The following is a 27931-nucleotide window of genomic DNA, read 5'->3' on the forward strand; positions in this document are numbered from 1 at the left end:
TCATGCCATACAACTCACGCGCACAACAAGGATGAAGAAACCTCACGTTAAACTGTGCGTGCATCTTGCACAGCTTAATCAACAGAGAAGGCGCACACTCACGCACTGAGAAGACAGCCAACACACAGGCGCACGCTCATATGAGTGGCATGGCGTGGAGAAGAGAGAGCGAGTCGAGTTGAGGAGCAAAGGTGCCGCTGCCAGAGCGGTAGGGGCAGCGCTTCATAATAGCGCACCATCTCGGAGGGAGGGGAGGAAGACAGAGAAAATGATAGCTCTGCGTACCACGTGTGGCACAGACGTATCCTCCCCCATCCCCACACCGCCTCCTGTGAGTGTGTTGCCCCCCCCGCCGCCGCCTCACAGAGGCCCGGTGCCGAGGCGCGGCAAAATTGTCATGGACATGAGCTCTTGGAAGAGGAGCTTGCAGGCGTACGGCATGAGCACCTGGGAGATGCGCGTGTCGTTTTCGCAACCTTTGCACTGGTAGCGGTTGAGCTTTGTGTCGGCCACACAGATGGTGCCACAGTGATTGCACACGTGCACCGTGTAGTAGTCACTGACGCGGAAGAGGCGCTCCCGCAGCCACTGCGATGCACCATAGGAGAGCATGCAGTCACGCTCCATCTCGCCAAACCTCAGCCCACCCTCGTGCGCGCGACCCTCGGTTGGCTGACGAACCAGCGGCTGCAGCGGCCCACGTGGCCGGGCGTGGATTTTGTCTCCAGATAAGTGTTTCAGGCGCTGATAGAAGGTGGGGCCGAAGAAGATCAGATGATCCAGCGGCAGCCCTGTGTGCCCATTGTAGAGGCACTCGTTGCCGTACCGCTGCGACCCGAGGGCATGCAAGGCCTTGCCAAAGTCGTCCACAACGACGGAGCAGAACGGTGTCGCGTATACCTCGCCGCCCTTGTAGCACGCCACCTTGCCGGCCAGTGTTTCGATCAGGTGGGCCACTGTCATGCGGGAGGGAATGGCGTGCGGGTTGATGATGAGGTCCGGCACGACCCCGTCGCGGTTGAAGGGCATGTCCTCCTGGCGAAACTGAATGCCGTTGGTGCCCTTTTGGCCGTGCCGGCTGCAAAATTTGTCGCCGATGTTAGGGATTTTGATGGTGCGAATTTTGACCTTGGCGAAGCGATCGCTGTTGTTCATCGTCAACATCACCTTCTCCACGACGCCCTTCTCCGTAGTGCGCGAGGTGATACTCGCGTCCCGCTTCGTGATCTTCGTGTTGCCCGTCGTGAGCTTGTCGAGGTCTGCCTCGGGCAGCGGGATCGTCTTGCCCACAACCACGTCGCCCCCGAGGACGCGCATGCCGGGCTTGATGAGGCCGTCCGTGTCCAGCTTCGAGTAGTCGGCACGCTTCACGCGGCATACCTCGCGGTTGGGATTCTCGAAGGTCTCCAGCGCGTCGCGCTTCTGCCGCTCTTCCTTCGCCTTGAAGGAGCGCCAGAAGGCGCTCCGGAAGAAGCCGCGCTCCACGGCGGAGCGGCTCATAATGATAGAGTCCTCTTGGTTGTACCCGCTGTAGCACGAGATGGCCACCACCGCGTTGTGGCCGGCGGGCAGGTCGTTGCTGTGCATGTACGTCATGGCCTTGGTGCGCACCAGCGGTTTTTGCGGGTAGAAAAGGACATGGGCGGTGGTATCCATGCGCATGTTGAAGTTCGAGGCGTAGATGCCCATGGCCTGCTTACCCATGGCGGACTGGTAGGTGTTGCGCGGCGACTGGTTGTGGTTGGGGTAGGGGATAATGGAGGCACAAATGCCAAGAATCATCGACGGGTCCATCTCGCAGTGGGAGTAGTAGTAGTTCTTTTCCACCTCGCTCGGCGTCATGGCGACCAGCAGCGAGTCCTCCTCCTCGCAGTCAATCAGCTCGACGTAGCCCTTCTTCAGCACGGTGTTCCACGAGATGGATTTCTTTCCGCCCGCCTTCTCCGAGACGAGCAGGTCGCGTATGCTGGACTTGCGGAGCTTTAGGTGGCAGTTCTCAACAACGAAGAGAGGGCGCAGACAGCGACCACCATCCGAGAAGACGCGGATTTCGCGATCGCGGATATCGCGCACGATGCTCACCTCATTGCTGAGCTCGCCGTTGCGGCGCCGCGTGCGCAGGTCGTGCAGCAGCCGCTCCGGGTTGCGGTCCACGCCAATCATCGTGCCGTTCACGAACACACGCGCCACACGCACGTCAGCCGTGTCCTCGAGACCGATGGTGCGGAAGCCATCGATGCGCGCCTGCACGGCCTGCACCACCTCGGCGTGGTCTGTGCCGCGGGACATGAGACACATCAACGCCACGTTCTTGAGCAACCCGATCGAGCCGCCCTCCGGCGTCTCCACAGGGCAAATGTACCCCCACTGCGTGCAGTGCAAGTTGCGCGGGCGTGTCGCCTTGCTGGAGGCGGCAATGGGGTTCTGGATGCGACGCAGATTGCTAAGGGAAGACGAGTAGGTGAGACGGTTCAGCGTCTGCGCCACGCCTGTCTTGATGTTGCCCGTCTTGAGGTCGCCGAAGTTGCCGGTGGCGAGACAGCGGCGCAGACCGTCAGTGACAAGTCTGCTGTGGATGACACGGCCGAAGCTGAAGACGCCGCGCGGGTTGGCAGCGTGGTCCTGCAGGGTCTTGATCATTTCCTTCCGCACCTGCGCGAGAAAGGTCTGCAGCTGCACCGTCAGCAGTGTGCCTGCCACGTCAATGCGCTTGTGCCCCAGAAAGTCACGGTCCGTCTCCTCATGGCGTCCGAGGGCGACGAGCAGCAGCTTGTGCACCATGTAGCCCATATACAGGCACTTTGTGCGGTTGGCGGAAGGGTCCGTGCCCATGTGCGGCAGCAAGTCCCGCATCAGCAGGCTCTCCGCTTCCCGCTGTAGGTTCGCCATGGCGTCTTGTTTGCCGAGGCGCCGGCCAATGTAGCCGAGAGCCTCCTCGCGGGTGAAGATCTGCAGCGTGCTCGCGTCACTCATGGAGCCGCGCAGCAGCTCCAGCATCGCGGTGTCCTTTAGGTCCGGCACGACCGTCTGCAGGATCTCCTTGTCCGCCACCATGTCCATCGCCCGAAACAGCACAAACAGCGGAATCGTCTCATCCATCTGCGCAACGCGGCACATGAGGCTCTCGAAGCCGCTGCCGGGGCCTCTGTTCCGGTACGGCATGATGATCTGCAGCGTACGCGGCTTGTTCAGCGAGCCCTCCACAATCGACTTCACCTCGCACAACAGCCCCTTCTGGCGGGAAAACGCGTAGACGTGGTTGGCAGCCTGCCGCTCCTGCGCGATGAGCACCTTCTCCGTGCCGTTGATCACAAAGTACCCTCCCTGGTCGTGCGGGCACTCGTTGAGCCGCGGTAGCTCATCCTCATCCTTGCCGCTGAGGTTGCAGCGCATGGACTTGAGCATGATGGGAATACGGCCCAGCTCGACATTGCGCAGGAAGGTGTCGTGCGGCGTATCGGCGTGCGGATGGTACAGCTCCACTCCGAGTGTCACCTGCGCCTGCGCGTCGTACGTCATGTCGCGCAAACGGCACTCGTTTGGGAAGAGCGGCGGCAGCGGCCCACCGGCGAAGTACGAGTGCGTCTGGTGCGACGGGTTGCCAATCACCACGTCCTGCAACACCAGCCGGGGCTGGTCGCGCTGCTCCTCCATCGTGACCCCTGGGTCGTACTGGTCGTCTTGGCGAGGGATGACAGCCATGCTCTCGATCATCTTGGGGATGCGCATGAGGAAGTCGTTGTACGAATCCAACTGTTGATGCACGAGTCCCTTCTCCCGGAAGAAGGATGAGATGACCTCCCAAATGTCCTCGCTGTCGAGGTCGTCGTTGGGGTTCTCGTCGTCGCGCTCGTCGATGAAGCCATCATCGAGGACCATGTCAGGGTCTTCCAGATCCAGTAGCTCATCCTGCGCCATGGCGGGCGTGTGGGGGGGAGGGGGGGTAGAGGGGGGTAGAGCCGGAGAAGGGGAGACCAAAAGAAGGCCAAACACGAGAGCGCTGAATGTCGTCCGTGCACTGTGGTGGCAAAGAGGGAAGAGGGCCAGGCAAAACCAATCGAGCGAGAAAAAGAGAAGGAAGAGTTCAGAGCACCGTTGAGCAGCGCGCGTGCATGTGACAGAGTCCAGCAAGGAGTGGCCCTCGCAGGAGTGCATAACAAAGAACAAGAGAAAGGAGGTGAAATGCCTCGACGGTGCTCAGTTCATCCAGCTTCGGTGCGCCACCGACGCATGGCTACAGAGAGGTATTGAAAGCACCGGGGAACACACATGCGCAGGGTGTCACTCCCGGCGGTTGCGCTCGTGTTCGTTTTCTTGACTTTGCCTTAGTGCAGTCTACTGCACAGCAGCCGTTCCCAGAGAGTGTAGTACAGAGCTCTTCTACACGGTTGGGTGGGGATGCTCACGAGCAGCCACCCACAGGTTGAGCGCACCACTGGCGATTTCAGTGCCGCCCAACGCCTTCTACTTCGCTCAGAAGGTGCCCCATCTGGCGCACCAGGGCAGCCAGACAGCCACGCTCGCGGCTGCGTATGATCTCGGCTTCAAGGACCAGTCTCCGTTCCTTGTCCGCCACGAGCTGCGCCAGACGCTGCAGTTGCACCTCAACGCCAGCAGTAGCGGCTTCACTTGATCTGATCTCTGCCGTCAAGGTTGCAAGCGTGTTAGCGTGCCGCGCTTGTATTTGTGCGAACTCCCGCTGAGCCACCTGCACGTCGTTGCCCCTGTTGCGCGCTTGTCGCAGCAGCCACGAGCACTTCGGCAACCGCAGCACTCATTTTCGACCCAAGGCAGCCTCCAGATCGACCCACACCGCCACCTCCTCCACATCGTACTTTGCTTCCCATGCGCTTAGGGCGTGAGCCCGGTCCCGAAGACGCATCCACTGAACCGATGGCCTCGGAGAAGGCACGCTCGCTGTGTCACGTGCAGGCACCACCACAGCTGGAATACAATGATCTTCTCTTGAAGACACTTCAACAGAAGATGAAGTCATGGTAGCCGGCCCGCCCTGGCGTTGACACTCGGCTTTGAACACCGCAGTGCTCACCCCCCCCCGTCTGTCGGCCACCGTCGAGCCCGCAAGTGCTCGAGCGTGATGGCACGCGCGAGCGCAATGGACACACGTGTGATTCGCCACGGAAGGACCCCAGGTGGAGGAAAGTGGGGCGGGAACGAGAGGAAGAGATAGCAGAAGGCGGCGCAGCGCTTGCCGGAGAGTCAAATGATCGGAGACAGGGGGGGAGTGAGGGGTATGGGGAGCATGTGCGGATCCCCGTGCGCGTGCGCTGGTTGCTTCAACTGGATTCTGCAACGCACGGCAGGTGCATCACCGAAAAGGGGGCCCCAGTGCGCGGCTCCATAGCCCTGTTTAGTGCTTGGCATACAGCGCTGGCAACGTCAGTGGCAGGGAGAGAGGCACACACACGCAGGAGCAAGAGAAGCGGCCCTTGCAACTCAAACGAACGCCAGCGCAGAGAGCAGCGAGGAGAACGGTCGACAGCACAGACTTTTCCACAGCGGCTGCTTCGTCCTTCGCCGGTACCAGTCCTAGTCAACCGACAGCGCCGCTACGTCCTCTTCTTCTCTGGGGTGTAGTTGAAGGATTGGGAGCGGCGCAGCTGTGACGTGTCAAGGCTGTCGTACAAGTCGCTGCTGCTGCGGTGTCGGCGCAAATGAGGCGTCACGACGCGCTTCACCGCTGCGGCAGGCCTGTCGTGCGGTAGGGCGACGACCTCCTCGGTCAGGCCGTCCGCGGCGAATGGTGCCAGCCCCCGGCGCCGGAACCAGCGCCAGTACACGTAGACGAGAAGCCCGAGCAGACCGCCGACGCTTGTCAATGCAAACACTGCAAAGAAGACGGCGACGAGTAGAAGAAACGTGGCGACAGGGTAGTCGGTCAGCCACCGCGCCACTCCCGTGAGCTGCACGGTAGAGAAAAACACCAGCCGCGACACCTTCACGCGAGAGGGTGCACTGGCGTCGGGGAGCTGGTAGAGTGTGAAGTTCATGGCGCGCAGGCGGGGTTGCAGGGTCAGCGGTGGTGTGAAGCGGTTGTAAACCTCGAGTACAACAGCAACCTCGCGGGATGGATCGATAGGCGGAAATGGCGCACTATCCCTCTGGTGCAGCGCACTTCGTAGGTACTCGTACGACCACACTGGTAGGTAGAACCAGAATCGTAGCAGCTTTCTCAGCAGCAGCTCGATCCACGGCCTGTACGACGGCCCGGTGCGTATCGTGACAGAGGTACTCGTTGTGAAGAGGACATCAAATTGGGCAACAGACTGCACGGCTGTGGCGTCCTCAGAGAAGAGCATGGAGGACTCCAGTATGAGTGGCACATCCCGGCCCACCTCCTCCTTTGTGAGTACCACCTGCATCTTGGCCGTGTACTCGCCCTTCGCGTTGAACATGACCGGCCCGAACTGGAAGAGACCCTCGAGATTGACGCCACCTCTCGGAGAGAAGACCTCCGCCGAGGTGGTGGTGCGAGGGATGTGCATAGTGGAGGAGGCCAAGTGGGTGTTGACGAAGTGACTCAGAAACGAGAACTTTGCATCCGCAAACTGTCCCATGTGCTGCTGCATGGCGCTAAGAGAGTCGGCGCGCTGCGCCATGGACTCGACGAGGGCTCGCGTCTTTCTATCGGGGAGAAGGAAGTCCTTGAGCGCCTTGTCCTCTGGCAGGTGCCGCTGCCAGTCGTCGTTGTGGAACGGCAGCGCGTTGAAGTGTAGTGGGATGACGGCGGTGCCAGGCACGTTGGCGAGGACGAGGTGACGGATACCGGCAGCCGTGGCGACCGAACTAACAAGACAGCCAGACAAGTCCACCAGCAGCACCGCGAGTGCTGCTATGAGCATCAGGGAGACAATGACGATGAGCCGAAGACAGCAGCGGGAGGTGTCCAGAAATGTATATAGACGTACGCTGCTCGTTTCATAGCTCTGCTTCGCTTGCAGGGCGATGGAGGCCTGCAGCGCCTGTAGCAGCAGCACTACCTCATGCAAGACAGCATGGAGGCACTCTACTGTGGCGCCTACGAACCCCGACATTGGCACCGGTGGTGACGCCTTTCGTGGTGAATGATGGGCCCTTTCCATGGGGAGCGCGTGTGCTGCTCTTTCATAGTAGTGAGTGAGTGAGTGAGTGAGTGAGGGTGCCGTGAAGAGTATGCACGTGTGTCCGCTGTGTGTGCGTGTGTGGGGGAGGGGGGGGGGTTGGAGCACTCGGGGAGGTGGGAAGGGTGTTCGATTGCGGAGCAGTGAAATGAAAGTTGCAGATGCTGGTTGGCAGTGAGGGGCAGGGGGAGAAGGGGGAGGAACGTGAATCGATGAGTGCTCTCATACCCTTCACCTGAACCGCCTCCTCAGTAATGTGCACGGGCTGCACATCAGCGTCAGTGCTCTCAACCAAAGTGCACGGAGAAGCAGCACTCCACCATTTTCTCGTCCGTTTACTCGCCTGCACTAACAGGGGCAGCAAGACAGCCTGATGAAGACCTGCACAACAGGGGAAATTTGTGAAAGAGAGAGAGAGCGAGCAGAATGAAATCAACGCAGCAGCACAGTTTTTCTCGCGTCAATCGAAGCAACACTAACTACGCTCCGCTGCTCTTGCCAGCTCGATGAGGTGGTGCACTCGGGGCTTGGTGACCCTCGTGTGAACCAGCACTGCATGGCCGTACACGCGCAGTGTGTCCGCGCTGATCGTGGTCATGGCTGCCTTCCAGTGCGCCAGTATCATCTCCTTCGTCGCTAGCTCGGCAAGCATATCATTAGCGAGTAGGCGCCAAGTGTGCTGCACCAGCTCAGATGCTTGGCGAAGTCCATCAAAGAGTGAGACACCCTCTTGGTACATTCCGTGCTCTGCATGGAGCAGCTGTGCAGCGTGCTGGAAGTCGTCCTCCAAGGCGCTCACAAGCCCGTCGACTGCCGTGAGATCCGTCAATGTCTGTAGTTGCTGCGTTCGCTTGGCCAGCCGCGGCAGCAAGGCAGACCAGCGTGAGGGCAGCAGCTCCACGTACTGAGCGAGGAGTGTATCCTCCAGGAAGGCAAGCACTGTCTCCATACACTTGTGCGTGCCTGTGTGCAGCACCGCGTCAGAGTGCAGGGTAGAGAGAAAACGCAATGGAGGATGAAAAAGCTCGAGAGCAGTGGAAAGTGCAGAGAAGGAAGGAGCCTCGACGGCGAAAGGGAAAAGGGAGGGCGACCGCTGCGTTCACGCATGCACGCAGAGTCAACAAAAACACTCAGAGGCTCTACCGCCCTCCTCCGCATAACAGAGGGTCACTCTTCCGGGGTCTACTTCGCTTCCCCTACGCTCTCTTCACCAGTGCACATACGTGCGCGTGTAATTCCTGCGCTTGCAGCCGCGAAGAGAGCGAGAGAAAAAAACAGATCCGCCTCGCAGCACGCGTATGTTCTCTTCGTTGTGTGCGGGTTTGCCGCCATTAGCCCAGCACACACGACACGCCCATGTCGCTGGTGTCTGGCTTCGCTCACCTCAGCCGCAGTTATGGGTATAGGATGCATGGCGAGCAGACATTACATTAGAGAGAAAACGATCTCCTTTACGACGCCATCCGTTTCCAGCTACGCTGTCGACTTACGCGCTTTGTGTGGCGGGCGGTTGCCCTTCGTACGTCGCTCATTTCGAGCCGCTTTGGCAGTGGGCGAGGGAGGAACACTGAGCCTGTGGTTCTTGGAAGGCGTCTTTTCGGAGACCACAACACCTTTTCCGTTCTCCAGTCGCAGCCTCTTCGAGCCGACCTGGAGCTCCGCAGCATCGTCGCTGGCGCGCCCACGCTTCTTTGCCGAAGAAGCGGAGGTGCTCCCCGCCCTGGATGACTTCTCGTTTGTCGCGTCCGGCTGCTTCGTGGTGCGGTCCGAGAGCTTCTTCAGCTTGCACACGAAAAAGCCGTCCATGTTGTGCACGTGGGGGAAGTAGCGGCGGGAGAGCTCGAGGCTGTCGTGGTAGCGGTGGTGGCGGTACTTGGTGAAGCCAGGGCGACCAAACGGCAGTCCCATTTCTACCACCTGCACATCGCGCCGCTTCAACGCAAAGTCCACAATGGCCTCGTCTTCCTCCACGAGGAAGGAACAGGTCGAGTAGACGACGTAGCCAGCAACCCGGCAGGCGTCGATGGCACTCAGCAGTAGCGCGCGCTGCAGTTGTGAGGCACGCTGAATGTCCTCGTACTGTTTGCCCATCTTGATGCTCTTGTCACGCGAGATGATGCCCGTGCCGGAGCAGGGGGCATCGAGCAGAACGCGGTCGAAGTTGCGCATCACCCTCTCGTAGCCGGTGCCGTCGTAGTTTGTCACGATGCAGTTCGTGACGCCAAGGCGCTGGAGGTTCGAGTTGAGCGACTTGCACCGTGGCTCACTCACATCGTTGGCGAAGAGGACGCCAGTGTTCTTCATGAGCTGTGCAATGTAAGTCGTCTTCCCTCCTGGTGCGGCGGACATGTCGAGAACGCGCTCATGCTCCTGTGGGGCGAGGGCCATGACCGGCAGGAAGGACGCCGCGGCCTGCAGCATATACTGACCCGCGAGGTACTCGATCGTACCCGCGATGGGGACGTTCGACTCAAACACCTGCAGGCCAACCTTCGACCACTTTTCCAGAGGCTCCACATTCATGCCGCGCTTCACAAGCGCCTGGACCAGGTCGCGGCGCTTCGCTTTGAGAGTGTTGACTCGGATGGTGGTCGGTCGCGTCTTCTCCATCGCCTCCAAAAAGTCAACCGCCTCGGCAGGGGGGAACAGCCGCAGGACCGAGTCCATCAGGAGCTCGTTGTACTCGTACAGCTCAAGGAGGTCCGCGCGCAGCAACTCGAGGTACTCAGCACGGTGACGGTCTTCCTCACGCTCTTCCTTGAAGTTGGACAGCACACGGACGGTCTCTTGAATTCGGTCGCGCAGTTCCTCTGCAGTGTGAGTCTTGCCAAGCAGCTGAACGACTGCCGTGTTGCCCTCCGCCTGCTCCGCCTCATCATCCCGCTGCTCTCGGTCGTGCAGAGGCGTCGACTTCGCGGTGCGAGTCGCAATATCCTCCTGCTGCTCCGCATCGGCAAGTTGGCGCTGCGCCAGCATACGGCGGCGGTACTTCTCAGCCTTGACCTCGAAGTCGTCATCGTCTTCGATATCGCCCTCAAAGTTCTCTTCGTCTTCCTCGTCGCTGTTCACAACATCGTCAAACTCGATGTTCTCCTCATCGCCGGTGTCGTTTTCGACACCCCGTGCGCCGCCGTAGTCGAAGTCCGAGTCCGCATTTTCTTCCGCTGCAATCACCGGTTCCTCTCGCGCAGCCCTGGCCGCAGCACCGCGCTCCCCGGTAGCCTTCCTCACGGCGGTCGCGACGGGAGTTCCCTTCCCCTTACTGAGTGACTTGGCTATCGGGGCTGTTGCGGCACGCGTCGCCGCTGTAGTTTTCTTCTTCGCTGCAGCCGCAAGCGCCTTCTTGGCCATTAGAAGAGCGACCGACGAGATAAGGAAGGAGAGGTGAGCAGACGCGAGGCCGCACTCGAAGCGGCACGACTGTATGTACTAAGCGCGTGGTGGTGGCGCTTCTTTGTGTAATGAGGTGTGTGAGAGTGTCCTCCCATGAGTGTTGCGCATGAAAGGAGAGAGAGAGAGAGACAAGGAGCACGTTTGCGTGGTGTGGAGGGGAGGTGGCACGTTCGCATCCCAGAGGTGAGTGCCATGAGTCGTGGCGGCTCCCATAGACTGGAGCGAAGAGGCGAGCGTACATCCAACATACCAAGAGCAGGAGGTGCGTTGGCTCCCTTCACACAAAGGGTCACACTCTCCGTGAGAAGGCACCGCAAGGCAAAACGCGTCAACGCTGCCCACTCCCTCGTCCACCTTCCCGTCGACCAGCGTTTGGTGGCGCTGAGTGCAACCAACGGCAAAGAGGGCGAGAGAGAAGCGGCGCGCTGGGTGGTGTCCACTACGATGTCGCTGTGAATGGCGCCTTATTTTTCCCTCTTTACTGCGAAGAGGTTAACCGCGTTTATTCGAGGAGACAACGCGTGCACGCAGGCACGCACAGCGGGGGTGGACAAAGCGAAGGTGGCGTAGAGTGCGAGGACGGCGGCGGAAGTGAAGTGCACTTCAGCGACTTTCACACCTACTTCCTCCTCGCCAGAAGACGTAGACCGGGGACACCGTGCTGTCCTTGTCGCGTGAGATGATCTCCTCCCATCACACGCCACCTCTAGCTGACAAGTTCTTCCCTGCTAAGGGCAAACGACTTCGTCTTGTTATCCTTACCACAGCTGGCGATAATGGACTGCCCGACGTACGTGACGTCCAGCACACCATCCGTGTGCATCGTGTCTAGCGTGAGCAGCGCCGTGTTAGTGCACCGAAGGTCATACACACGCACTGTGGCATCTTCGCTGGCGAGTGCAAAGAGGCTACCTCCGCTGTACTCGGCATCCCCCTCCTGTGCGTCCCACAGCCACGTCACGCTGTAGAGCCACTGACGAGGACCGCTGAACGTCTTCACCACCCCCCGTTGCCGCGTGTCGAAGAGTCGGGCACGATTGTCGGTGCAGGCAGAGAGGACGAGGTCTGCGGCGGCGCTGTTACCTGCCGGCTTCACAGCGATTCGATTGATGGGGTGGTCGCCTTTGAGCTCCGACTGAAGCAGCGCTGCTTCCATATCGAGGCACTTGATGTGGCCGTCGAGGCCGGCCGAAAAGAGCCGTGCGGCACCGTGGGCGGCAGAGAAGCGGCTGCATAGGACTGGGCGACTGTGATCGGTGAAGGTGACAAGCGGCGCCTTCTTGGACGGCACCGTATCACCCTCCAGCATCTGTTCCCAGCTGAAGACTTTGACAGTGGTGTCCCAGGAGGCGGTGGCTACAAGCTTTCCCTCACCAGGGGCGATAGCGACTGAGTCAACGCCGTCGGTGTGAGCTTGAATAGAGCCCAGAAGCTGCATGAGGCTGTTGGTGCTGTCCAGTCTCCAGGCAGCGACGCTGCCGTCCTTGCTGGCGCTGGCAAACAAGAAGTCCCTGTCGAGCCTGGTGCGCTTGCGTCCGGTCTTGCTTTTGCCCTGCGTCACTGGGTGGAGGGCCACCTCCTTGACAGCCTCGTGGTGAAAGGTGCCGAGCGCGACACAGTTCTCGCCATCCCACAATCGCACGCAGTGATCGTAAGCGCCAGTCAACAGGAGCTCCGCGTCGCCGCGGTACGGGGCACGCACGCTACTCACCCAGTCATCGTGTGGAAGGAGACTTCCCTCTTTGGCCTGCAGGGAGGGGGTGTACTCAATGTTAAGCAGCTCTTCGTAGCTGATGCCGCGGCGCTGAAGGAAGCGGAGTAACGTCGTGCCAATGTACTCATCCTTGTAGAGAAAATCAAATTTCTGTCCTTCAACGCCTAGCACGCTCTGGACGAGCTGGTTGAGCCCGTCTGGCAGGGTGTTGAGCGGTATACTGAAGCTCTGCTCCGGCATGGGCTTCGCATAGGTGTTTGTGAAGAAGGTGACCATCGCGCTGCCCCCGGTGGCACCGCTGGTAGCCTGGACGGCCGCCACGTCGCTGACAGCGGTCATGGTGGAGGTAAAAGACTACGAAGAGTTGTTGAACGGGAGGCAAATCAGAGGCGGAGGCCCACTGTGCACACACAGTGACGAAGGAGAAGGGAGGGGGGGCAGGGCGGGTAAGGAAGGCATAAAGCGGAGCGAAGAGGGGTGAGAAATGGAGGTAGGGGATAGTAGAGGAGGAGAAACAACAGTGAGAGGGGGAGGGGAGTTGCATCTGGAGTGTCACTGCGTACGCTCGTGCGAGCAGAGGCCCGGTAGTGCTGGTGGTGTTGGGGTGGGGGGAGGAATGTACAGAGAGAAAGAGAGCCATACTGACGCTTGCCAGGGCATGGCCAACAGACGGCGCACATCGAGAGGTGAAACAGGAAAGGGGACTGATGAGATCGAATATGTCGAAGGCCTCCAAGAGCGAGTGCACGGGTTAGGTGAGCGGCGCAACGTGTACTCAGAAAAGAAAAACAGCTCCCTGAGGTGCACATAGACACGCATGCGCAAGCTTGGGTGAATTGGCGCACCGCTCATTCTGAGAGTAGCGGGTCACGGCGTGTCAATGCACGCACCATACAGCGCCTGTGTGAGGGACGTCCATTGCAGAGGGTCTCGGGCGTTGATGGCGATGGAGTGAGGTCTGCGGTGTCTCCCTGTTGCTCCTCCTCCCTTGGCGGTGTTTCCAGTCTCGCCTCTCTCTCTTTCACTGTGGCTTGATGCGCCCGTTGGTAGGCGGCGGTGTCGACTCCGAAATAGAGATGTTACTCAAGACCAGATAGAGGGCCAGGACAAAGAAGAAGGCCAACATCGTCCAGATAGCGACGTCACCGCTGCGCCAGCTCCATCGTCGGTGGAGCGCCATTACTGTACGGTGGTGACGTCCGTGGGTGTTTTCTTGCACGATTGTCTTCTTGAGAGACACAACTCCCCTCTGTACAGAGGGAGTGTGCGTGACGAGAGGGCTGACGGGGTGCCACGCGAATCACATCACATTGAGCTGAGAAAAGAGCGAATGTGGTTTCAGCAGAAATCGGCTGTCGTGGGCGCACGTGGCGGTCTGTAGGAGCTTAGGGGGAAAAGGCAAAAGAGGAAAAGCGAGGGTGAAGCGCGTCGCCATGCCGACAAGAGCGGAGGAGGAACACCACAGTACAGGTGAGGGAGAGCGGAAGGCACACGAGCCCACTCATGCGTACGCGTGGGAGCGCGCGTACATCCGCCCTTCTGGCCACTTCACGTTTTCTTTTGGGTAAAATTCGGTTAAAGGTAGCAGAGAGCGTGAGCAGAGAGCGCGAGCAGAGAGGAAGGCGGAGACCAATCACACGCGTATGTGAGGTGCGTAATCCGTGGCTCCGATAGCAAGGGAGATACGATGGTGGTAGATGCTCCCTCCATAAGGGGAGGCAAGTCCTGGGAGGTGAAGTACACAAACGAGTTGTCCTGCACGCCGCATCTACCGGCGTTAGACACCGCGGTGAGCAGGAATGTGTACTCCCTGGTGTCTTGTGAACTGGTAGAATGCATAGCCCACCCATCCGCGTTGCCGCACAAGACATCGGCGGCTAGCACTGCAAGGGTACTGAGACGCTGCTGACGCACACGCACACTGCACACGAGTGCAATGCGGTCATCAGCGAACCGAAGTGGGCGGTCCAGGAGAAAGGTGTTGCGGCCATAAAAAAGCCCTTGTTGCGTCGCGGGTGACCTCCACAGAGGCGCGGCACCGCCGCACGGGGCGACGGTGACGTCCGTGACGACGTCCACGAGGGGCGCGGCTGTCAGGTTGAACTCTAGCGTGCGCGCCTCCGGCTGATACCGGGCTGCGAAAATGAGGCATTCCATCTACGTGTGCTGAGGCGTGCGTGCGTGCCGACAAAGAGGGCGGAACGAAGAAGAGAAGTGCGGGGAAATGAGCAAGAGGGCACAGTCATGACGCACTAAGGGGAGTGAAGCGTCCAAGGCCTCAGGTGCGCCTACGTGGATGTTGGCGTCGAGCACCCTTGTCGAGAGCTGTCAGAGAAAGCGGCAGTGCCGTCACTGCTGCTCCACAGAGGCAGCATTATCCCACGCACGCAAAGTTTTGTTTGTGTCCACACATTCGAGCGTTCAGGCGCACAGCGCGTTTTGAGTCCCAACAGGCAGAGACATGCGCAGAGACGCATCCCGCGAGTGTGTAGCGCTCTCTTACGAGTATTCACCGCACCCTCCCACTCAGCTCTTCAGCTCCTCCTCCGTGAGAAGGAAGCAAAGGCCCAGCTCCTTGTCGAGCGGGCAGCCACTCACAAGCAACGTGAGTCGCTCTGGCGTCACGGATTCCACGAGTGCAAACCCCAGCACAGTCCCCTGCCGGATGCTGCGCTCGAACACACTAAAAGAAAGTGAGTGAAGTTCCCCGTCAGGGCCGCGCTCGTACTCAGTGGCTGTGCTGAGGGCAACAATGCGGTCCTTCAGGGCGACGTCCTGCAGCGTAATGAACGACACCGCTGCCACATCCGCCTTCTGCCGGTCTGCATCCTCGCTGTCCATCATCGGCAGCAGTGTCGACATGGTGTCGATCGCCGCCGCACCGACGGTTGCGATGCGCACCTGCGAGGCCTCAAGGGTGACGAGCGTCGGCTTTACCGGCGAGGTCGGGGTGCCGAAGAAGTACTGCAGCCATCGCTGGCGTTTCCACAGCGTCACAGGCACCGAGCGGACGAGCCCCACAGTGTCTACCAGAAAGAGCCTGAAGTGCTGGCCGCCACCGCAGCCTACCTCCTGTGGCACGCTCCAGCGCGGATCAAGCATCGCGTGCACAATGTCCATCGACCTTTCACCACCAAAGCGTTCCCATGCCCGCTGCACCACCTTCCACCGCAGCCACGAGCTGCCAACAACGCAAACGTGGTCGATGTCGGCGGCCACAATAGTGTCCAGAAGGGTGTCAAGTGGGTTCGTCTGCGTTTTATCGCTCCCCAGCGCGGAGGGGGCAGGGGAGGCGGAGGCGGTCGGGTCGTTGCTTGAGTGCGCTGCTGCCGCCGCCATTTCCGCCTGCTCCACCGCGTGCGGCTCCACCACGCCATAGTCAAAGAATAGCCCACCTACGCGGCACCGCTCACTGCGCGCCATCTTCTCCATGCCGTGCGGCAGCAGTTGCTGCACCCAGTGCTGGTAAAGTCGTGGGTTGGCCACGCGTGACTGACCCACCTGGACATACAGCGCCGGTGTCAGATTCATCTCCTCCTCGATGTCCATGCAGTGTTGGGCGTGGAAAAGGGCCATACTGCCAGGGAATGCGAAGGCGGGGGTGTCCAGTACCCCATCGAGTAGCAGGGGGTGGTAGCCGAGGCGCACCGCGAAATTGCTAAGCCAGCGGACATAGGTGCTTGCCCCGCAGTGGTGCCGGTCACTCACGAAGAGTACACGAGGACCGACGTCTTCGCGGCCACGGGCCTCCACTCGTGCCCGCTCCAAGTGGGAGTGAAAATCGAGCACGGAGCGCACCCACGTCGCCCCGAGCGATGTCGCGTAGCAGCGCTGCAGCACCGCCGGTGGGGCTACTAGTAACAAGGTGCAGCCGGTGGACGTGAAAATGCTGAGAGAGCGACCCGGCGGAAGGTGCACTGGTACTCCCGGGATCAACTCCGTCCCAAACACCTCTGCTCGCGTCGCAGTAGAAGCGCCATCTTCGTCTACTGGCTTGCGCAGCGTCACCTTCGACAGCTGAGTCGAGGAGAGCGATGTAATGATGCGCAGCTCGCAGAAGGGGCCGAGGACGTACTCCCGCTCCAGAGCCACCATTTTCTTCTATCCTACAGAGAGGGGAGGGAGGGAGGGAAAGAGGGGAATGAGCAGAGCGGTGGTGATCGACCACCACAATAGTGATTGGAAAGACGGCAGTCCGAGCGAAGAGGTAGAGAGAGAGAGGAAGAGACGAAACATGGGGGAGAGGAAGAAGAAATGTAGAGTTCAGCATCTACCAAACATAGTGCTGTGCTTTCCTGCGTGTGTTGCTATTGCTGACACAATCTGGCCTCCCACACATATCGTTAGACAGAGATGTGAGCCTACCTCAGCTGCCTCCCCAGCTTCGCTTCACCCTGGCCCGCTACTTCAGTTGTGAGTCTCTCCTTATGGTGCCTTTCTGTGGCAGCAGAGAGGGCTTTAGCTACAAAGACAAAGCTGCTCCGCTGTCCACACCATCAGCACAAACGAGCACGAAAGGAATCCGGATGCACACACGCAGCTGCCGCGTCACTGTAGACAGTCACCTCCGTGGATGTGCCGGAGTCTCTACAATCCAGCTGTTGTACCCAGTGGGCAGTGATGGCCGCGCGGCCGCTGGCTGGGGGACGAGCTCCTCTTCGATATCACCGTGGTCGTTCACCTTGGAGCGTCGGAGGAGGTGCGCCTCTTGCAGCACCTGCGCGACGGCCAGCAGCACGTCTGTGTCGCCCTGCAACATCGCCTTGGCATGCGCTCGCTCCACCGGGTCGTCCATTTGGCGGCGCAGCTCCTTGACGATGCCGTACACCTCCGCTGTGGCGATGCCCTGCACCCTGGCTGGCGTGTGGACGGGCGGCAGTGGTGGCAGTGAGTACACCGGCGTCTCTTCCTCGTCTTCGTCGCTGTCATCCGCATCATCGTCCTCCTCATCTTCTTCGTCGTCTGCTTCTTCGCGCTCTTCGTCAGCAGCATCCTCATCATCCGCACGGTCCTGCTCGGTGTCACTGGCAGCAGTGGAAGCGGCATTCGTGTCAGAGGCCGTTGCATCATTCGGCCGTTCCTCTTCGTCTTCCTCGTCGTTGGATATGCCCAACTGCTTCCCGCGCTCGACCCTCACTTCTGTGAGGTGCACCTCTTGGTCATCCGTTGAAGAGGGCTCCATTGCCCCCACGCCTCTGTGTGGGGAGGGAGGATTGGGTTAGACACTAGTAGCTGGCGGAAGTGAAGGTGTGTGGAGGAGAGAACATGAGCGAGACGCAGACCCGTGGTGTGACAGGCAAAGGTGAGATGGCGTGCATATGTGCGAAGGTGTTGTGGCAAAGAGGGGAGGGGAGCAGTGAAGAAGCTGCAGGGCATATTGGCGCTCAGAGCGCTCGACGCACGAAACAGAGTCAGCCAAGGAGAGAGAGGGAGTGAGGACACACGCTGCCTCCCACATGCATCTCTCATGGATGGCTGTCCTTCGCTCCTCGGCACTCCTCACCCTCACGGCGGCCTTCCACGAGGCGTGGGTGAAGACATTCAAGATGGGGCGAAGTGCGTGCCACAAAGCAGCGAAGACAAGACGTGCACCTGTCAAGTGCACTTAAGTGACTCAAATGTTCTCTGGTGCTGTAAAGCATGTGGTACAGCCGCGATACACGGCGGTAGTCTACATCAGTATCATCGCCCTGCGTAGCGAATGAAGCGAGGAAGAGGGAAGGACATCAGCGACAGGACCCATCAAGGCGAATCATGGAGAAGGGCGGAGGACGGAGACAGCAGCGCAAGGCCGCCATCGCGCACCCACGACGCGAGGTTAGCGCTACCCATGAAGAGGCACTGCATGTGTGGCGTTGTTCATCACCCCCTAGGCACCTTCGATGGACAGCTGATGGGCAGTGAGCATCTGTTTAACGACATCGAGCACCTCCTCACCAGCCTCTCGGGAGAGAGAGAGAAGCTGAGCGATGGTGTTGTCCAGCCTCTCGCGTGTACAAACAAGTTCGATATCGCCCACCACAGCTGCATCGACGTTCCCCTTGGCCTTCTCGATGGCTTGATCATAGCGAATGGCGGCCTCACGCAACGCTAGAATGTCTTGCGTGACAGTTTCATACTCCTTCAACAGCTGCTCCTGCATGTGCCCGACACGCTGTTTCTCAAACTGCAGTGCCCGCAGCTCCTCCTGCTTGTTGCGTGTGGTGGCCTGAAAGTCGTTTACCTCCAGAGTGCGGCGGCTTATCGCGCTCTTGAGCTCCTTGAACTTGTTCTTTAGGGCCTTCTGCGTTTGCACCTCCTCGTCCTTGTCAGAAACCTTGTCGAACTGGTGCCTGTACTGCCCATTGCTTGCCCTGATGATAGCGATCGTCTTCTCTAGCTTCAGCATCTCCTTCTCCATGCGACGGATGCGCGCATCAAGGGAGTCCCCACGGTACTGGAGGTCCTCGCGCTCTTTCGCTGCCGCAATAACGAGTTGGACCTGCGACAGTCGCGCATGTGCCGGGTCCATGCGACCTACAAGCACCTCCTGCCTGTTCTTCACCGCTGTCAAGTTCTTCTGACGCTCCAGCAGCTCCGTCACAAGGCGCTTGCGCTCTTCCTCCGCCAGCTTCGCTTCCATCCTGAGCAGACGGTGATGCACCTCAATCTCCGCCTCGCGCTCCGCCACGTCGGCCTCAAGTTGACGCTTCTTTTCCTCCAACGTGAGCAACTCTGCGTCCTTGACTCTTAGCAAGTTGCGCAGGCGGCCCAGCTGCAGCTCTAACGTGTCCACCTTGATGAGGAGGTCCTCACGCTGCTTCTCCAGCTGCTTCTCTTCACGGTCACTGTGTGTGCAACGCAGGTCCATCTCTAACACCTCCTCGAGAGACCGCTTCTTTGTCGCCTCCAACTTCTCGATCAGAATGGACGACTTCCGCATCTCCTCTCGCACCCGCTTCACTTGGTTCTGCAGAATTCGGTTTTGCTTCTCGAGCTCGTCAAGTGTGATCTGCAGAAGATCGATTTTTCTGCGCAGCTCCTTCCGCTCCTCCTCGGTGCGTTCGCCCTTGGCACGACTGACACGCTTCTCTATCTGCTGAACACTGAACTCGATGTTGTACAGCACCCCCTGCTGAGCAAAGGATTCGCCATCGAGTTGATCGATCTTGGCCTTGTAGTTCTTGCCCTGTGCCTGTGCCCCACTGATCTCGCTCAGGCTCGTCGTCTGGGCGGCGCGCACCTTAGCAAGCTCCTGGTTCGCCCTGAAGGTCGTCGTCTTGAGCTGCTCAATATCCCTGGTGATCTTGTGGGAGGCCATCTCGGCGTCCTTCAGCAGCTGGGCAATAAACTGGGCTTGCTTCTGAAGGTCGTTGGCAGTCATCTCCTCCTCCTTCAGCTTCTCCGCCGCAGTGGTTCGGGCCTTCTCGGTCATTGCCAGCTCCCTTTTCCGGCGCTCGATCTCTGTGATGGTCTCCTCCAGCTGCAGGATCACCGCCCGCTTGTCCCGCGTGGCCCGCGACGCCTTCTCGCGCAGGGCATCCACCTCATCCTGTACGCTCTGCACCTGCTGGGTCAGCACCGGCACCGCCTCCTGCAGCTTGTGCGACGTCTTTTCGCGCTCTTGGATGGTGTAGTTGATCACCTCCGTCTCCTCCTGCGCCTCATCCAGTGAGACCGAGAGCGACTTCTTGAGCTTCTGCCGCTGCAGAATCCAGGCAACGCCCTCGGCGTACTGCTCTGCCGCGATGCGGATGGCCTCGTCACGCTCGGCGATGGTGCGAACCACCAACTCCCACTCGTCCAGTATGCCACTACGGTCGTCGTGAAGCTTGCGGTACTCGTTGGCGACACGGTCCAGCTCCCCCTGCACGTGCTGCGTGGCCAGCACCTCCTCGTCAAGCTGCTTGCGCTGCTTCCGCACGCCGTTCTCGAGCTTCTCGATGCGCTGGGTGAGCTGCTTCACCTTCGTCTCATCCATCTTGGAGTACTGCGCGATGGCGAGCTCATCCTCCTCCTTCTGCCGGCGGGCCTCGTCCCACTGCTCCAGCTCCTCCTGGTTGTAGTCCAGTGAAGTCTTGAGCTCCTCGAGCTTCAGATTTCCACGAAAGATGCGGTCCTGTACCGACGTCAGCCGGTCTCGGACGTCCTCGGAGTTTTGCTCCAGCTGCGTTTGCCGCTGCTGCAGCCGCGCGCATTCGCGCTCCATGACGCGGCACATGCTCTCCTCCGACTCCACCTCGCGCTTCTTTGTCTCGGAGAGGCTCTGTGTGTTGACAATTTCTGCTCGGACATTGCTGAGGTGCTCCTTCATAAACTGCAGTCGCCGCCGCTGGTCTTCGACGCTGCCCTGCCGCTCCTCCAGCTGCTGCTCAAAGCGCGTGAGCTGGGCGGTGAGCTCTTTGTTCGTGTTGTTGAGCAGCTCAAGGGGCAGCGCCTCGGCAGTTGCGTCCACGACATCGAGATTCATGTTGCACCACTAGGTGTTGTGGTGCGTATCGGTGTGTGCATGTACACAGAACCAACAGCAAGACGCACGAAGTCCTTGCCAAGGCGTGAGGCTGATATGCGCCGAAGAGAGAAAACAGTGGAGGGGGTGGTCGAAGGAGGGACTGGAGAAGAGTTGGAGGTGCGGCGGCAACAGCATGTGAAGGCACCGAGATGATGAGGGTACGTGTGGGTTCGGGGATAGGGAAGAGAGAGAAGGACATCGAAGCTGCCTGCATTCGTGGTGACACGCGCTCCCCATCCTCTTCCTCGTTGTCTTGAGGAATCGAAGAGCACAGTTCGCACAGCTGTTTCAGGAGTTAGTGGGTATCACAAAACTGCGAAACGGCATCAACAATCCTGAATAAAATCCGCAGAACGTGCAGAAGGATGGAGAGGTGAGAAGCTCGGCAGTCTGAGGTGCGGCGGCCATACAAGCGGGAGGCGTGGGGTGAGTGTGATAAGAAATGTGGCGCCCAAGAGCCGACTCGCTTTTCTGTCAAGGCCCAGCCGTCATTAGCTCCGCAACAAAGCTCGCTCGTCGCTTCAGCCTTTTTAGTGTCGTATCGTGCCGGCTTCCGCCGACGTGGGCTTGCGCTTGCTTCGAAGTCTGCCGCTAACAACTCCCTTTCTCGTTGTCCCTGCCGGAGAGGCCCTCACCTCACCTCTCTTCGCCCCTTCCCCTTTCGAGCAGCTTTGTTTGTGTCGGCACGGCAACCCACGAGGGGTGTTCAGTGGCGCAGAAGTTCGGGGCAGCAATGTGGGGATAGTGATACCTTAGCGTTGGGCCCCTAACTCGATGCGTTACCGTTAGCAGAGGACACCACGTGCAGCAGCCCTGCACCCCGCAGCGTCTCAACGAGCAGCAGTTGGTTCTCCGCCACATCCTCGGGATCGTCGAAGCCCGGGAAGGGCAGCGCAGCCACTAACATTGTCTTTGGGTAGCTCGATAGCAGTGTGGCAATTGCTGGCGCAAATTCAGCCTCAAAGCGCAGCTCGCCGAGCTCCCCAGCGAGGCAGACGGCCGAATTTCGTCCAATGTGATAAACCCGCGCCTCGCCAGGCACGTTCAGCAACAACTGCATGCAGCTGCGAGAGATGAGGCGCACGTGGGAGGCGTGGTCAAGCTCCGTTGAGGACGAAGCCGCGCCACTGTACGCCATGGAGGGTGGCTGCATTTTTCGGATTGTCTCCTTGCCGTACACGTCGGTACACACATCCATGTTCGTCTCGTCCGTGAGAAGCAGCGTCACCTCCGCCGCCATCTCGCGCAGCTTCTTCTGCAGACTAGCGCGGCGCTCCTGCTGGTTCTCGCTGAGCACGGCAAGGCCGTGGGTGTTGCGGAAGACGGGATGGTTAATCGCCCCCATCACCTGTGGTACATCGCGCGGCAGGGCGCAGCGCCATTCCAGCTTGTTGGCGGCAAGCGTCTCGATGGTGTACTGCGCAGAGCGAATCATGAAGTCTGCCCATGAGTTCATCTGGTTGGCTGAGAAAGTGATGTGCAGCGAGTGTGTCTTGAGGTTGGTCTTTCCCTGGTGCACCGTACCGCGTGGCATGTACAGCACATCTCCGGCTTTCAAGGTGATGGTGTGATTTGGCGTGGGCAACTGCTCAGGGGCGTAGTCCTCGCTGGAGTGGCGCGTCAGCACATCGACTTCCTCCGGCGGGTTGTAGAGGCGCCACAGCTTCTCACCCTCAAGCTGCAGAAGAAACACGTCAACGTCGTCGTAGTGCGGTGCGAATCCCTGACTGTTCGCCGGCGTCCAGTAGCTGTTCACGCCGCAGTAGCAGTTGAACTCCTGTTCCATACACCCGATGAAGGCAGAGTTACTCTCGAGGAACTCGTGAGGTCGGAGAAAGCGAACGGACCACCCTGTCTTCATACACCTCTCCAGCTCTGCCGCATCAACAAGACCCTCCGTCCTGTAGGAGACGCGCTTTTTCAGCTTGGAATCGAACTTGACAACGTTGAGGTCGGTGCCGTAGCGCGACGGGTGCATCTTGACGTGCTCTAGCATGCGCTTTGTGGACCAGTTTACCGGAGGAACCACACCAGGCAGCCCCCTTGCAAAGTACTCGCAATTTCCGTGCGAAGCAACGAGATGCTTCTTTTCAAAGTATTTGCGGAAGAACTCCACGCGGGACGTCTTTAAGAGCCAGGAGAAGAAGTTCAGCGGCCTCTGGCTGCCGTGCGACGACTTGCGCAGCGTGGCTGCCACCTCTGCCTTGGCCTTCTTGAGCACCACCTTCTGCGATGGCGTCTCGCGGGCGCGCTTGCCGCCGTTACCATTTTTGAGAGACGTTGACTTCGTCATTGCGTATTGATGGGTGGGAGTGTGTGCGCGGTCGCTCCACTTCTGACGCACTGCAGTGGCGTGAGCAAAGAAGAGAAACACGAAGAGAACAAGCAAGTAGTGGTGTTGCTGTGGTAACAGAGGGTGGTCAACAACATCGCCAAGCACATTTCCACGACGACGTTCACCCTGTGCGCTCGTGCTGTTCGTTGGCGCTTGCAGTTGTGCAGATTCAACCGCTCGTGTGCATATGCGAGCTCTTTTTTTTTTTGCCGAGATTCCCATCTCGCAGGACGCGAAGCGCCGTGCTCGGACAGCCCAAGGCAACCACACCGAGAGAACATGACAAGCGGCGGTCCGAAGAGATGTTGACTTGCCCTGCGCATGACACTTGTTCGTCCGTTGTTATGCGCACGGAGCGCGTGCCTCCAAAACACCGACAATACGCAGCACCTGCGGGGTTCACAGACACACAGGCACCCCTCCCCACCCGCGCGCACAGGTGGGAGAGAGGATAGGAGTGGCGGAGCGCAGCCAATATCCCTACCCCTCCACCTCCCTCTTTCACATCCCTCTTCGCTCTGCCAGGGGCTTCTCTGCACACGCTCGCGCGTACAGACGCACAACGAGGAGAACGAACACACATCACCTCCAACACGAGCTGATATCGCTGCCAACCTCGCGCACCAACCCCAAATCGCCGATCCATCACCCACTGCAGTCTTCACGTCGTGCGAGTCGGCAGCACGAAGGACAGCAGCGACACCAAATCTAGGTCGTCCTCGTCGTGCTCCACCTCGTCGGCGGTCATGTCTTCCAAGTTGTTGAAGATGGAGACAAGGGCCGTTATCACCTCGCGCTGCAGATCCTGCAACGGTGCCAGGGAATAGCTGCTGAGCAGCGTATTGATATGGTCCTCATAGAGGAGTCGGTTGGCGTGGGTCAGGCGCAGCACTCCGCAGATGGCCGACAGTTTGCGGCGGAACTCAAGCACAACGTAGCCGGTGATCTCGTCCACCTCCACGTAGCGCTCCTTGCCACCGTACGAGAGCGCAAAGACGTGAAAGGTGCCCTCATCGTCGCTGAACGTGGCGTAGTGCACTCTCTGCGAGAAGAGCAGCAGCGACATCCAGAACTGTTTCGGTGATGCGATGGCCGTTGAGAAACTTGCGAGCAGCTTGTCGAAGATAAGACTCAACTGCACTGGGATAATGACGTCGCCTTCCTGCCACCGCAGACAGCTCGGTGAATGAATGTCGGGCACGGCGGTGAGATCGCTGAAGATGCCAAGCGCCATCTCCTTCGAGTTCGTGTAGGAGTTGTTCTCGCTTGTCACCTCCAGCGACTGCGCGACGAAGGCGACGTTCGTCATGACAGCCACCATTGAGGCGAGTTTGTCCAGCTGCTCCAGCAGCTTCTCCGCCTCAACGATGCTGCGGAATGGCATGAACTCTGCCAGCTCGTACTTGATGTGGTTCTCCAGGTCGACAATAGCCATGAGCTTGTCGTAGCTGAGGTACTTCTGAAGGCACCAATGGCGCACCGTCTCCATACTATCGCCGTGCCGCTGCTGCTCAATGCGGAAGAGGAGCGCCGCCTTCATCACCGCTACAATATCGCTACGCAGTCCGCAGCAGAACTCACGCATGGCGTTCTCCGTTTCCTCCATTGCACGCGCGACGTTAAAGTGGCGCTGCCGGCCTTCATTGGCGTTGATACTGAACGGCGAGAGGCTGCTTGTGACGGCTGCGGCGAGGATCATGAGAGACTCGAGTCCTGTGAGGAAGCCGAAGAAGACGAGCATGCCAGGCTGCGGGGAGACTGGAATGAGCTGCAGAATGCGGCCGATAAACGTGCAGTGGTACTCGGGAATGTCCGTCATCACCTCCGCCTGTGCCGCTGCCATGATCATGCGGCTCCACGACTCGTTCTGGCGGTTGTAGATCTCATCAATGCGCTCGCCGGCGGAGAGCGGGTCCTTCGCGTCGAGAATGCAGCCGAGCTGCGTGAGCATGTTCATGGATGACGCAATCACCCCCACGAGGGGCTGGCCGTGACACAGGCTGAAGATGGCCACCGGGTTGCTTACCACCTGCAGGCAGTGTAATGAAAGCTCGTCGATGCGGGAGTTTTCAATCGGTGGCTGGGAGTAGGTTGGCAGGTCAGTGATTTGAACAGCGGGGAAGAGGCAGAAGTAGAAGCCCTGCTGCACGCGGCCGATGCGGCCCCGACGCTGTGCCACGCTGCCACGCGAGATCCACTGCGTCACAAGAGGCGGGTACTGAATGGAGGACGGCGACTCCTTCGAAATCTTTGGCCGCTTCACCAGCACCAGGTCGATGACGTACACCACATCTGGCAGCGTGATGGATACCTCGGCGATGTCGGTGGCGAGGTATACCTTCTGTCGCCCCGGTATGTGACGCCTCATTGCCGCCTCGATCTCGCTCAGGTTCACCGCGCTGTGCCATGGCACCGCGTCGACCCGGTGAGATAGTTGCGTGCGTAGCCACATGCTCATCGTCTCTACCTGTGCCCTCCCTGGCAGAAACACGAGGATCGAGTGCACCGGGTTCGAGCAGCTGTTGAGGAAAAAGATCAAGTTTTGGGCCAGGTAGAAGTGCTTCTCCACCGTGCCCTTGTCCACAACACCGCGCGACACCAGCTGCGGCGGGGCGTGGTAGTCCGTGCCGAGGAGGGTGCAGGTTTCCTCCAGGAAGTAGTCGTGGATGGGGTGCTCTGGCTCGCTTTGCTTGTAAGTTGCAACGCGGAGGCCAGCAAAGTACTCCTCCCAGTCCTCCGTGTTGAGGGTGGCGCTCATGAGCACCAGCTTGAAGTGTGATGTCTTGTTGAGCAGCGCCAATCGTAGCAGCGCCACTGTCACCTCGAGGTCTGGCTGCCGCTCGTGAAACTCATCAAGCACAATGTGCGTGAACGGCAGCTCCGCCGGGTTTTCGAGAATACGCAGCAACAGCGTGTAGCTCGTCATGTACCACAAGCGCGTCTGCTCATCTCCCTTCTTATCACCGCGGATCCAGTAGCCGACGTCCTCGCCGACGCGCTCGCGGCGAAGACTCGCCACGCGGTTTGAAATCGCCACCGTCGCAGTGCGGCGGGGCTGGGTGCTGACCACCTTCGTGTCCGACGACAGCTCGAGCAGCGCCTTCGGGACGCCGGTGCTCTTGCCACTTCCGGTGTCGGTGCAAACAAAGACAACGTCGTGCTGTTCGATAAGTTCGAGGATGACCGGCATGTCAAGCCGCTCCGTCACGACGTGGTTCAGCAGGAGCGTCTCCTGGCGACGGTACTTGTCAAAGAACTCCGCCTGCGATATCTGCATGGCCGTCTGCATCTCCTGCATCGTCTCGAAGCGCTGCTTGTATTCGGCATCTGTGCGCATAGCTTCGGCGTGGCGGCGCTGCGCACTCTCCTGCTCCTTCTCAATGCGCTGCTGCGCGCGCACGGCGCGGTCATCGTCACGACGGCGGCCGCGCACCCGCCGTGGAGGCGGAACTTCCGGCCGGACATTGTTTGCCAGACTCGATGCAGAGGACCTCGGGGCTGGCTTGGAGAGCAGATGCGTTGTTGCCGAGGTCGGTAACTCGGCGGTCTTCACCAGCTCGTCAGTAGCCTTTGTGGCGCCCGTCAGCGCACCCATTGCCTTCGCAGGAGCGAGCTGAGCAAGATTGCCAGCAGTGCCATCCGACTCCTTCGGCTCTGGCGGTGCTTCGGGAGCAGCTTTTGAGCGCGGCTTTGGGACTGCACTGAACTCGGCTGCTGCTGCTGCTGGGGGCTGCGCTTCGGACTTAGGAGCCTCCTTCGGCGTCACCTTGGATGGCACCGCCTTCACTGTGTCCTTGAGCACCACCTTGGTCAGCTCCTTCGAGGCGGCCTTCGCAGCATCCCTCTTGCCAGTCTTCACAGGCTCTTTGGCTGGTGCGCTCCGAGGTACCTTGGCGGCCAGCTGGTCTACAGCCTTCTCTGCTGGCTTCTCCGCGGTTGCGCTCGGCTTCGCCTTGGCGCCGCTCAGGGCTGCCGCTGCGGCGTAGCTCTTTGGCTTCTTGGCCTGGTTTAGGTACTCCACAGCGCCGCGCGATGTGGGTGCCGGCGCGGTCGCGTCGGTCTTCTGCGCCAGCCACTGCAGCACGTTACCTCCTTGCTTGTTGGTGGACCATTGCTCATTCGTCGGCGCTGGTGGGGTGACTGCTACCTTTACCGTATCACTGCGCGTGCCAGCGCCATCCTTATTCTCCTTGTCGCTGGCGCGCTTAATCTGTGGACCTGGGCGGCGAGGCATGCCGAGGAAATACACTGAGGCAGTCCTTACAAGTGGTGGAAAGGGAGGCTAGGGACGAGAGGGAGGGCGAGGGGCGGGAGAGGCTTGAGAAGGGTACGCAGAGCGAACACGAAAGGAATACGCGGCTCTCTATGGCCCCCAGAGGCGATGAAGGTGCAGCAGAGGGGCGATGTCCCCGTGATGTGGTGCTGCGTGTGCACAGTCGCTATGGAAGGGTCAAGTCACTTACGTTTGGCACTGGGATCAACTGATGAGAGACACGGAAAGAATGTGGATGCCTGTGCCCGTGCTTAGCCGGTTCAATGGGTTGGAGAGGAGCGGGCACAGTGTGTGGCGCGGCGAGGCGAAGAGAGAAGTGGGAGAACGACTGTCGGGATACAATCAGCAAAACACGCCGATTCCACTGCTTTACTGACTCAAGTTGTGGTGTATGTTTGCGTGCGTAAGAGACTCAAACAGCGAGGGGCGAGCGAGACAACACAGAGAAGAAAGTGGGAAGACGCTACCGCACGTGCACCATGACAGATCGCAGTGAAGGTGCAGCTGTAGGCGTGCCGAGTCGAGCAACGAAAGGTCCAGCAATGACCGCTATGTGCGCACCCTATCACCCTTGCTTGCTCGTTGCAAAGCCTCCGTTGCCTTC

General features: G+C 59.7%; 10 protein-coding genes across 10 annotated transcripts; all 10 read right to left on the minus strand.

Annotated features, from left to right (window-relative positions):
* Positions 1 to 360: 360 nt before the first annotated feature.
* Positions 361 to 3918, minus strand: LPMP_310160 (DNA-directed RNA polymerase II subunit 2, putative; the record flags this gene model as incomplete). The annotated part of the gene is made up of 1 exon (XM_010703106.1): positions 361 to 3918. One exon carries the CDS (start codon positions 3916 to 3918, stop codon positions 361 to 363), a length of 3558 nt encoding a protein of 1185 aa, XP_010701408.1.
* A 1652-nt stretch (positions 3919 to 5570) lies between these two features.
* LPMP_310170 (hypothetical protein) lies at positions 5571 to 7103 on the minus strand (the record flags this gene model as incomplete). Its single annotated transcript, XM_010703107.1, has 1 exon — positions 5571 to 7103. One exon carries the CDS (start codon positions 7101 to 7103, stop codon positions 5571 to 5573), a length of 1533 nt encoding a protein of 510 aa, XP_010701409.1.
* Positions 7104 to 7596: 493 nt separating this feature from the next.
* On the minus strand, positions 7597 to 8070 carry LPMP_310180 (hypothetical protein; the record flags this gene model as incomplete). Its single annotated transcript, XM_010703108.1, has 1 exon — positions 7597 to 8070. The coding sequence occupies one exon, from the start codon at positions 8068 to 8070 to the stop codon at positions 7597 to 7599; it is 474 nt and encodes a 157-aa protein (XP_010701410.1).
* A 524-nt stretch (positions 8071 to 8594) lies between these two features.
* On the minus strand, positions 8595 to 10472 carry LPMP_310190 (nucleolar protein, putative; the record flags this gene model as incomplete). Its single annotated transcript, XM_010703109.1, has 1 exon — positions 8595 to 10472. One exon carries the CDS (start codon positions 10470 to 10472, stop codon positions 8595 to 8597), a length of 1878 nt encoding a protein of 625 aa, XP_010701411.1.
* A 748-nt stretch (positions 10473 to 11220) lies between these two features.
* Positions 11221 to 12567, minus strand: LPMP_310200 (hypothetical protein; the record flags this gene model as incomplete). The annotated part of the gene is made up of 1 exon (XM_010703110.1): positions 11221 to 12567. One exon carries the CDS (start codon positions 12565 to 12567, stop codon positions 11221 to 11223), a length of 1347 nt encoding a protein of 448 aa, XP_010701412.1.
* A 2187-nt stretch (positions 12568 to 14754) lies between these two features.
* On the minus strand, positions 14755 to 16323 carry LPMP_310210 (hypothetical protein; the record flags this gene model as incomplete). The annotated part of the gene is made up of 1 exon (XM_010703111.1): positions 14755 to 16323. One exon carries the CDS (start codon positions 16321 to 16323, stop codon positions 14755 to 14757), a length of 1569 nt encoding a protein of 522 aa, XP_010701413.1.
* A 466-nt stretch (positions 16324 to 16789) lies between these two features.
* LPMP_310220 (hypothetical protein) lies at positions 16790 to 17410 on the minus strand (the record flags this gene model as incomplete). Its single annotated transcript, XM_010703112.1, has 1 exon — positions 16790 to 17410. One exon carries the CDS (start codon positions 17408 to 17410, stop codon positions 16790 to 16792), a length of 621 nt encoding a protein of 206 aa, XP_010701414.1.
* Positions 17411 to 18097: 687 nt separating this feature from the next.
* Positions 18098 to 20677, minus strand: LPMP_310230 (hypothetical protein; the record flags this gene model as incomplete). The annotated part of the gene is made up of 1 exon (XM_010703113.1): positions 18098 to 20677. One exon carries the CDS (start codon positions 20675 to 20677, stop codon positions 18098 to 18100), a length of 2580 nt encoding a protein of 859 aa, XP_010701415.1.
* An 808-nt stretch (positions 20678 to 21485) lies between these two features.
* Positions 21486 to 23276, minus strand: LPMP_310240 (hypothetical protein; the record flags this gene model as incomplete). The annotated part of the gene is made up of 1 exon (XM_010703114.1): positions 21486 to 23276. One exon carries the CDS (start codon positions 23274 to 23276, stop codon positions 21486 to 21488), a length of 1791 nt encoding a protein of 596 aa, XP_010701416.1.
* Positions 23277 to 23715: 439 nt separating this feature from the next.
* On the minus strand, positions 23716 to 27288 carry LPMP_310250 (ATP-dependent RNA helicase, putative; the record flags this gene model as incomplete). Its single annotated transcript, XM_010703115.1, has 1 exon — positions 23716 to 27288. The coding sequence occupies one exon, from the start codon at positions 27286 to 27288 to the stop codon at positions 23716 to 23718; it is 3573 nt and encodes a 1190-aa protein (XP_010701417.1).
* Between the last annotated feature and the right edge of the window lie 643 nt (positions 27289 to 27931).

The sequence above is a fragment of the Leishmania panamensis genome, assembly GCF_000755165.1.
Source record: "Leishmania panamensis strain MHOM/PA/94/PSC-1 chromosome 31 sequence".
Classification (NCBI taxonomy): domain Eukaryota; phylum Euglenozoa; class Kinetoplastea; order Trypanosomatida; family Trypanosomatidae; genus Leishmania; species Leishmania panamensis.